Source organism: Candoia aspera, chromosome 17 (assembly GCF_035149785.1).
Source record: "Candoia aspera isolate rCanAsp1 chromosome 17, rCanAsp1.hap2, whole genome shotgun sequence".
NCBI lineage: Eukaryota > Metazoa > Chordata > Lepidosauria > Squamata > Boidae > Candoia > Candoia aspera.
The window spans coordinates 7,329,154-7,338,919 of record NC_086169.1 but is presented as its reverse complement, the minus strand read 5'-3'; the positions used below and the strand labels follow the sequence as shown (position 1 = coordinate 7,338,919).

Sequence of the window (9,766 nt, the reverse complement as noted above, 5' to 3'; positions counted from 1 at the left end):
AAATGGCAGACGAGACGCTGTGACCCCACCCCACCCTAGGAGCAGTCTATGGGTTACATGTACAGGTGAAAGGAAGGACCAGACAGGGCAGCTCAGGAGATTTGGGGGAGGGGGGCAGTCCTATCACAGCTTTCAAAAAAATTCACAGTAAGTTGGGCTGGAAGCACGCTGTGCCACCCAAGACAGTGCGGTAAGGGAAAGAGGAAGATAAAACGCCAAGAGGCTTGTCAGCTTGTCCAGCTTCCACCAAGACCCTGATAAAACAACCAGCAGGAGATGCATCCCACGTGCCCCCGTCTTGGAAGCCATTCGCAATTATTGCCTTTTTATTGATTTACCCCGTCTGGGCTGATGCCATGGATGCCAGGGCTGGGTGGAGAGCAGTGCAAAAAGTCCGTGGCCCAAACTGCTTCGCAAATTCCAGGAACGGACCCGGGCGCGAGGTCAGAGCCTCAACGCAACAGCAGGGAGGGTTGGGGGCTCAGAGCCAGAATCCCAAGTTAGCGCCCAGCCGAAACAGGATGGGCCAAACCAGCTGCCCTTTGAGGATACTGAAATGGGGAGACATCTGGAGGGAGAAAGGGAGAGAGTCTGGTCCGGACAGCGAAGAGTCATACCTAAGAGCTTATCAGCCACGTGGGTCTTTTCCAATCCAAATACCCCCCCCCCCATCTTCTGGAAGGAGGCAGCCCCCCCACGACAAATGGGGAGAGCTGAACTTCCAGGCGGATGCAAGGATTCGGTTATTGGAAACGACCAATAACCACCCAGCTTCTTTGAAGTCTCGGTGGCGTCCTCTGTCTATTTGGGGAGATAGTTGGGTGAGCCGTCCAGGGCTGGGGCAGTCGGAGGTGGCCAGCCGTGGGGGGCCCTCAAGGGCAGTGGGGGGCAGCTGGTCCTCCCCCCAGCATCTGCGTGACCTGGCTGAGCTGGGCTGCCGCCGTCTCCGACGCCTCTTTCAGCCGCTTTGTGTTCTGTTGCAGGGTCTGCATTTCGGCCTGTAGAGCTGCCTTTTCAGCTTTTTCCTGGGGGGGGGGACGACAAAAAAAGGAAGTTCAGGATGGGGATGGGGTGGGGAAGGCCCCCCACCGCCCAGCCTTGATAAACTTGGCTACGGTATTTGTTCAAATCCCGCCTGCGTCAGCCAAGTCCTCGCCGAATGGCGAGATCGCCAAGCTGTCCTCACGGGGAAAGCCACAAAGCCCAAAACTGGAGCTAATGCCAGGTTTCATTAAATTTAAAGTGTCAAGCAGGGTTTCTCAACCTTGGCCACTTTAAGACGGGTGGACTTCAACTCCCAGAATTCCCCAGCCAGCCATGCTCGAAGAGGTGTGGACTTCACCTCTCTGGAGTCTTGTTTCGGACCCACTGTGTGCAAACTGAGGTGTGCTTGTTGGGTGACACGGGGCCCAAGAGGAACAGCTGAAAGTACTGTGCACGTCTGATGGCACCGGGACCCTCGGAATGAAAATGGACGTCTCCGAAAGCTTGCAGAACAAGGACAGGTGGGCATTTGGGGGGGGGGATCCTTGGAGTTCTCTGAGCTTGGGTGGTTTCCTGCAGATGTTTCGCTCCCAGGCTAGGTGACAGCATCAGTGCATCGGAGAAAGGAGTGTGTTGACTGTTCGTAGAGAGTGGCTGGCCTGCCAGTCTTGGCTCTACCTTCCTTGGTTCAAGGAGGGAAATGCACCCTGGCCAAGACTGGGACTCCATAAGTATATATATATATATTTTTTTCAGTGCCTGAGAAGGAGGAGTTTGCTGGTTGTTTCTATGGAGTCCCAGTCTTGGCCGGGGTGCATTTCCCTCCTTGAACCAAGGAAGGTAGAGCCAAGACTGGCAGGCCAGCCACTCTCTACGAACAGTCAACACACTCCTTTCTCCGATGCACTGATGCTGTCACCTAGCCTGGGAGCAAAACGTCTGCAGGGAAACCATATATATGTATCACACACACACACACACACACAAATATAAATATCAAATTGAATTATCCATTCAGTCGTACCTGACCCTTGGTGATTCCATAAATAATTAAATATAATAAATAATAAAAATTCCATGTAAATATAAATATAAATATATATTTAAATGCGATGCCACCCAACTCCAAGCAACCCTGGGTGGTTGCTATCTAGCCTGGTAACGAAACGTCTGCAGGAAAACCACCATGCTCAGAGAAAGCCCACGTACGCAACAGCTCAGCCCTGAGCTATGTCTATTCTTGACTACTGGGTGTTTCTGCCTCACCCACAAAGCAATCGCCCTTCTCCCCACGACACCAAGACACAGCGAGGAAGAGATCAAAGGCAATGGGGTTAAGATTCCCGACTGAGCCAAGGTACAGTTTCCAAAATTCTGGGCACTAACTCTTCTCATACAGGTAGTCCTTGCTTAACGACCCCAACTGAGACCAGAATTTTGGTTGCTAAGCAAAGCAGTCATTAAGCAAATCTGACCCAATTTTATGACCTTTTTTGCAGCAGAACCACATGGTTGTTCAGCAAATCATGCGGTTCCCATTGATTTTGCTTGCCAGAAGCCAGCCAGGAAAGTAGAAAATGGTGATCACGTGACCATGGGATGCTGCGATGGTCAAAAATGTGAACTGGTTGCCAAGTGCCCAAATTGTGATCATGTAACTGTGGGGACCCTGAAATGGTCTTAAGTGTGAGCACCAATTGTAAGTCAGTTTTTTCAGCACCGTTGTAAGTCTGAACTGTCACTAAACAAATGGTCATTAAGTGAGGACTACCTATAAACCTACATACAATTAATCTGCAAGAAACCTGTCTTCTTGCAGCTGAGCTGCTCTGAGGGGCCTGACATTTAGCTGAAAGGAGAGAAAATTAAGGGGGACTTTTGCATTCGAAAGGTGTCAGAGAAAAAGTTGGAACGAATTATTTTCTCCCAATCTAAGAAGATGGAAATAGCTAGAAGCTGATTTTAACTAGACATGAGTAGCAATCTCTGAATAGTGCAGGCTGTGTGCAAGAGCAGAACAGCCGGCCACTATGAGAATCATCGTCATGGGAAATATTTAAGAAAAGGAAGGAGCTGTACTTTTTTAAGATAACGGATTCCCTTTGGGCTGAAAACATGGTCTATAAAATAATGGGCACGCTTCTCTGAAAGAGTTGTTTGCAAGGGTCACAAGTCAGAGAGGGAACTGCGTGGCACCAAAACCATGAATGGTAGATAGATATACAGGTATACTACGCCCTGCAGGCACAGAAGTGTTAAAAAATATGGCTCTGATTACCAAGTGCGGACTCACATATTATGTGGATCAAGATCAAATACGTTAACATTGTCCAGTCTATGCTGATTTTGTCGTTTTGCCATGTGGTAACAGATTGCAAGAAAATATGTAACTTTGATATATCCTTATGGTCAGCAGACAGAAAAGATGCATGGGAAATACACAGAGGGAGGGAGAGGTGTGTGTGTGTGTGTGTGTGTGTGTGTTTGCCTGAATTCTTGTGTGTGTGTGTGTGTGTCTCTGCCTGAATTCTTGTGTGTGTGTGTGTGTGTCTCTGCCTGAATTCTTGTGTGTGTGTGTGTGTGTCTCTGCCTGAATTCTTGTGTGTGTGTGTGTCTCTGCCTGAATTCTTGTGTGTGTGTGTGTGTGTGTGTGTGTGTGTGTGTCTCTGCCTGAATTCTTGTGTGTGTGTGTGTCTCTCTCTCTCTCTCTCTCTGCCTGAATTCTTGTGAAACCTCATGGGAAAGTACCAAAATCTTGTGAAACGCTGCAGGGCCACAAGAGTTTGAGAATCTCCGATTTCACAAAATTTCGATTCAGTTTTGGGGTCCCGAGGACTCTACCCAGCAAGATGGGGAGAAGCTTCTTCCTTTCATCTACCGGAAGCTGCTGATATTCAGCAAGGTCCCTGTTCCAATGGTTTTATGCTACCTGTACCCCACTCTGCCCCGAGAACCCCAACAGGGAATAAACCACAGACAATTCAAGAAAATAATGCCCAGTACAAAGAAAATATAGACTTACTGTCTGCACACTGCATGCAAAACAAATTAGCAGCAGCGGTAACTTCGTTGTTGTGATTTAATATGCCTGCGATGTGACCCTGCCTAGTCTTAATGGCATCATCAGGAAAGGATCCGTTACTTAACACCCCCCCCAAAGATCATCGGCAAAGGCTGAACTGCACAATTTAATATTGATGGGGTGGGAATGGATAAATTACAGGCTTCTTTCTCATGCCGCGCCCTGCTCTCTCTCTCTCTCTCTCTCGGCCTTCTCGTCCAAAACGAAAACAACCTTATTTCCTGGTGGCTGCTCATCTATCTGATTTTTTGATTACATATTTCTGGTTTTCGCTTGGCTCTTTTGGTATCTGAAATCAGATCGCGGTCACTGCTTGTTTCCTCCTTCTGCAATGGTATGTTTTCGGTTTTGTTTCTGTTCAAATATTTTCCATTCTTCGGGACAGTCACCCGCTGGCTGGCCGCCACCCCGTCAGCTCCAACGGAGGTGGGAGGGTGGACCAGATGTATGTATCGAACCAGCTAGTAAAGGCAGAAGAACTAAGGACAGATGAAGACAGCTGCAGCCGCTGAAACCATGTCTGATTAAGGCAGAAGCTGGCAAAAACAAGCAATTGTGACTTCCCGAAACTTTATCAGGTGTGTTACATCCATGTAATTCCCTTTCAGGGTCAAGCAACGTTCTGCAAATCTGCGAAAAGTGGTTCAAAATAATCAGCCAAAGCAATTAAAGGGCTGAGATTTAAACAATAAAATGAAATAAAATAATAAATAAAATAAAATAAAAGGAAGCGGAGCTAAAACCAGTTTACACCAACTCCATTCCTGTACTCCTCCATCCTGTTCTGTCCTTGCAAACCATTGCAGGTAGTCCTTGACTTTCAACCATTCATTTAGTGACTGTTCGAGGTTACAACGGTGCTGAAAAAAGAGTTACAACTGATCCTCACAGTTACAACCATCACAGCATCCCTGTGGTCACGTGATCAAAACTCAGGCGCTTGGTGACCGGCATGTATTTACAACGGTTGCAGCGTCCCAGGGTCACATGATTGCCATTTGCAACCTTCCCAGCCAGCTTCCGACTAACAAAGTCAACGGAAGCCGGATTCCCTTAACGACCACATGATTCACTTAACGACTGCAGTGACTCGTTTAACTGGCATAGCAAAAAGAAAGGTCATAAAATCAGACTTGACTCACTTAACAACCACCTCGCTTAGCGACAGAAGTTCCAGTCCCAATTGTGATCTAAGTTGAGGACTACCTGTATGTCCATATGCTGCTTTATATGGCTAGCTGGGGAATTCTGGGGGTTGAAGTCCACACGTCTTAAAGCTGCCAAGGTTGAGAAACACTGTTCCAACCCCTTCAACGTGTTTCTCTTGAATGGGTTACTCATCTTGCCTTTGGGCCACATTCATATCAGGCTCCCATCTATTTTTGCACTAACGTCTTATGTAACTCATTCCCACAAGATTCAAGTTACGCTTACAACTTTCCTGACTTCCCGACTCTCACTTCCAAATATCAATGCAGGTAGAGAGAGATTCTTCCATGTAGCTGTTTTAAGCTCCCCCGGGCTCACTTCACCCACGCAAATGCAAGCCGATCAGGGTGATGGCACAGATGGTTGTGGAGTGCCACTGAGATGCACAACCCTTTGCAGGGCACAAAGCCTCTGCCCAGAGAACTGACAGTCTAAAACGGGCACTGGGCTTAACAGCAGAAGGGACTGGAAAGTGTTTTATCCTGAAACTGGGTTAAAAGCTTGAGATGATGTGAACAAGGAGCCTTTTACGAAAAGGATGAGTTTTGCAGGGCCCCTAAAGCAACGTTTGCCAATCTGGGCCACTTCCAGATGCACGGACTTCAACTCCCAGCACTCCTTGGGCCCCATGGCTGTTGCTGAGAACTCTGGGAGTTGAAGTCACGCATCTGAAAGCGACTCAGCTTGGGAAATACTGATCTATCGGAAGGGAGAGGGGTCTGCCCCATAGCTCAGCTTTCGTCAGCCTGGCACACCCCAGATGCATGCAGGCTGTGGTTCTCAGAAGCCTCAGGCATATGCCCTGCTGGTGGGGGACCCTGGGAATTGTAGTCCCAATGCACTCCCCTCATTTGCAGTCCCGTAACATCCAAAGGGCCCATTTCCCCATCTCTGCATATCTGCGCAAGACTCATTAAGAAAATACATCTCCAAATCATGCTTGTCTGCCCTATGGCAGCCTTGCTGGCTCAGGGCCATGGATGTTGTAGTCCCACAACATCTGGGGGGCCCATTTCCCCATGGCTGCATATCTGGCCCAATCTCACTAAGAAACAACACCTTCAAGGCGTGCTGGACTGCAGTCCTGAGGAGATGCCCTAAGAAGGGACAAGTGGAACAAGGTTGGAGAACTTTGCCCTAAGACGGCACATTGGGAAAGAAAAAACAATACAGTCATTTGCCAATTCTTAGGACCCACTTGGCAGCGAACTCAGAAGGGGGAAGAAAAGAAACACTCCACTGGTGGGAAAAAAAAAGGGGGGGAACATCCCTTAAAGAAAGCCATCAAAATTTGTCCTGTGTTTCTTGGTGTGGGGGGAATAATAGTCATAGTAATAGTGGTGGACTTCAGCAAAGGATCGTTACCTTGTTGTGGTGCTGGAGCTTGAGCACCTCAATGATGCCATGAGCTAAACCGTGAAGGGCCACCCAAGACGGGAAGGTCGTGACAGAGAGGTCAGACTAAATGCGATCCCCGGCGAAGGGAATGGCAACCCACCCCAGTATTCTTGCCGTGAAAACTAAATGGATCAGTACAAGCAATGCGTGGAAGTGGAAGAAGACAATAGAATAGGAAGGACAAGAGACCTCTTCCAGAAAATTAGAAACATCGGAGGTAAATTCCAGGCCAAAATGGGTATGATCAAAAACAAAGATGGCAAGGACCTAACAGAAGAAGAAGAGATCAAGAAAAGGTGGCAAGAATATACAGAAGACCTGTATAGGAAGGATAACAATATCGGGGATAGCTTTGACGGTGTGGTCAGGGAGCTAGAGCCAGACATCCTGAAGAGTGAGGTTGAGTGGGCCTTAAGAAGCATTGCCAATAACAAGGCAGCAGGAGACGACGGCATCCCAGCTGAACTGTTCAAAATCTTGCAAGATGATGCTGTCAAGGTAATGCATGCTATATGCCAGCAAATTTGGAAAACACAAGAATGGCCATCAGACTGGAAAAAATCAACTTATATCCCCATACCAAAAAAGGGAAACACGAAAGAATGTTCAAACTATCGAACAGTGGCACTCATTTCACATGCCAGTAAGGTAATGCTCAAGATCCTGCAAGGTGGACTTCAGCAATTCATGGAGCGAGAATTGCCAGATGTACAAGCTGGGTTTAGAAAAGGCAGAGGAACTAGAGACCAAATTGCCAATATCCGCTGGATAATGGAAAAAGCCAGGGAGTTTCAGAAAAACATCTATTTCTGTTTTATTGACTATTCTAAAGCCTTTAACTGTGTGGACCATAACAAACTGTGGCAAGTTCTTGGTGGTATGGGGATACCAAGTCATCTTGTCTGCCTCCTGAAGAATCTGTATAACGACCAAGTAGCAACAGTAAGAACAGACCACGGAACAACGGACGGGTTTCCGATTGGGAAAGGAGTACGGCAGGGCTGTCTACTCTCACCCTACCTATTCAACTTGTACGCAGAACACATCATGCGACATGCTGGGCTTGAGGAATCCAAGGCTGGAGTTAAAATCTTTGGAAGAAACATTAACAATCTCAGATATGCAGATGATACCACTTTGATGGCTGAAAGTGAAGAGGAACTGAGGAGCCTTATGATGAAGGTGAAAGAAGAAAGTGCAAAAGCTGGCTTGCAGCTAAACCTCAAAAAAACCAAGATTATGGCAACCAGCTTGATTGATAACTGGCAAATAGAGGGAGAAAATGTAGAAGCAGTGAAAGACTTTGTATTTCTAGGTGCGAAGATTACTGCAGATGCTGACTGCAGTCAGGAAATCAGAAGACGTTTAATCCTTGGGAGAAGAGCAATGACAAATCTCGATAAAATAGTTAAGAGCAGAGACATCACACTGACAACAAAGTTAACATAGTCAAAGCAATGGTGTTCCCCGTAGTAACATACGGCTGCGAGAGCTGGACCATAAGGAAGGCTGAGCGAAGGAAGATCGATGCTTTTGAACTGTGGTGTTGGAGGAAAATTCTGAGAGTGCCTTGGACTGCAAGAAGATCCAACCAGTCCATCCTCCAGGAAATAAAGCCAGACTACTCACTGGAGGGAATGATATTAAAGGCAAAACTGAAATACTTTGGCCACATCATGAGAAGACAGGACACCCTGGAGAAGATGCTGATGCTGGGGAGAGTGGAGGGCAAAAGGAAGAGGGGCCGACCAAGGGCAAGGTGGATGGATGATATTCTAGAGGTGACGGACTCGTCCCTGGGGGAGCTGGGGGTGTTGACGACTGACAGGACGCTCTGGTGTGGGCTGGTCCATGAAGTCACGAAGAGTCGGAAGCGACTGAACAAATAAACAATAGTGGTGGAGCTGGAAAGGGAGGAGGAGGAGGAAGAGGAGGAATGGGAGAGCTGGCCTGACCCACCCCCCTTTTCCATTTGGGCTCTGCTGATCGACTGCAGCAAAGGGGAGGCGTGAGAAGACAGCACCTGGCTTTGTGGGCAGGGCCCCAACCATCCCGCCAGGCCGGGGGAGTTCACATCCCCTCAGGGAAAAAACTTCTCCCCGTATGATTCAAAGATAAACAAAACACGCCTCGATTTAAAGGGGAGAGAACCAGACAGGGTGAGGCGCTGGTGCCCAGGAAATATGTCCCAGCACTGACCCGGGTGACGTGTCTGCGCGTGGGTGGGCTGCAGAGCCGTCAGGAGAGGAAACCTCGCTCGGGGGCGATTTGCAAAAAGGTATTTGCAAGGGAGGGGGGAAGTTTTCCACAATTAGCAGCACTGGCTTTTTCACGCGGATGGGTGTGCTGCACGTTGTTGAACGACTCAACAGTGGTCGCAGATGTTATGGCTCCTTCAGCATAACTTGGCTGCTGGCAACTGCCTGGATGAGTCCCTGCAATTTTCTTGGCAAGATTTTTGGAAGTGGTTTGGATTTGCCTGGCCGCCTCCTTCCTGGGCAGGCCCAAAGTCACCCAGGGCGAGGCTGGCACTCACGTTTCTAGCCTGGTGCCCTGACCGGTACCCCAAACTGGCTCTAATTGGGCCAGAGTGTGTCCGGGTATTAATTTCTAGACGCTGCATTTTATTATTTCAAACTGCGCAAGAGAAATAAAATTACAGCTCTTACTCCTGGTCCTATTAAATGCAACGGTGCACTTTATGTCACATCTCTGAATGCAAAAATGTGTCCCCATCACACCTGATTGGACCGCCACGCCGAAAAAGCAGAAAAGGTTTTGCATTCCCAGATGAACTGATAATGCCTCCTCTTGCAGAAGCGTGACTGTGCTCTGCTTCCTTTACTCATTCCCCCCCAAGACACGCATCTGAGTCTCATCTTTTGAGACCCGGCCCCCTGTGATTTTGGGGCGGGGGGGCTTCCCTTCCCCGCCTGCCTTTTTCTTCCTCACCTTCTGAAGGTCTTCCTGAAGCTCCTTGAGTTTTAGTTCCAAGCACAAAACTTTGTCAGCCAGGCTGAGAGCATGCTGAGACCTGAAATGGTTTGGCAAGGAAGGGGGAACCGGAGACGGGGACAGCACATTAATTTGTGA

General features: G+C 48.3%; 1 protein-coding gene across 3 annotated transcripts in view; it reads right to left on the bottom strand.

Annotated features, from left to right (window-relative positions):
- Positions 1-508: 508 nt before the first annotated feature.
- SIPA1 (signal-induced proliferation-associated 1) overlaps positions 509-9,766 on the bottom strand; it is a 32,064-nt gene continuing 22,806 nt past the window's right edge. The window contains exons 14-15 of one of the 3 annotated variants that reach the window (XM_063316606.1): positions 9,626-9,707; positions 509-1,025 (exon numbers count right to left, since the gene is read on the bottom strand). In XM_063316606.1, the coding sequence (XP_063172676.1) occupies positions 873-1,025; positions 9,626-9,707 (235 nt within the window). In that variant the 3' untranslated portion in view covers positions 509-872. Of the gene's footprint in view, positions 1,026-9,276; positions 9,708-9,766 lie in introns of those variants that run through there. The other 2 variants (XM_063316608.1, XM_063316607.1) reach the window with 2 other exon arrangements.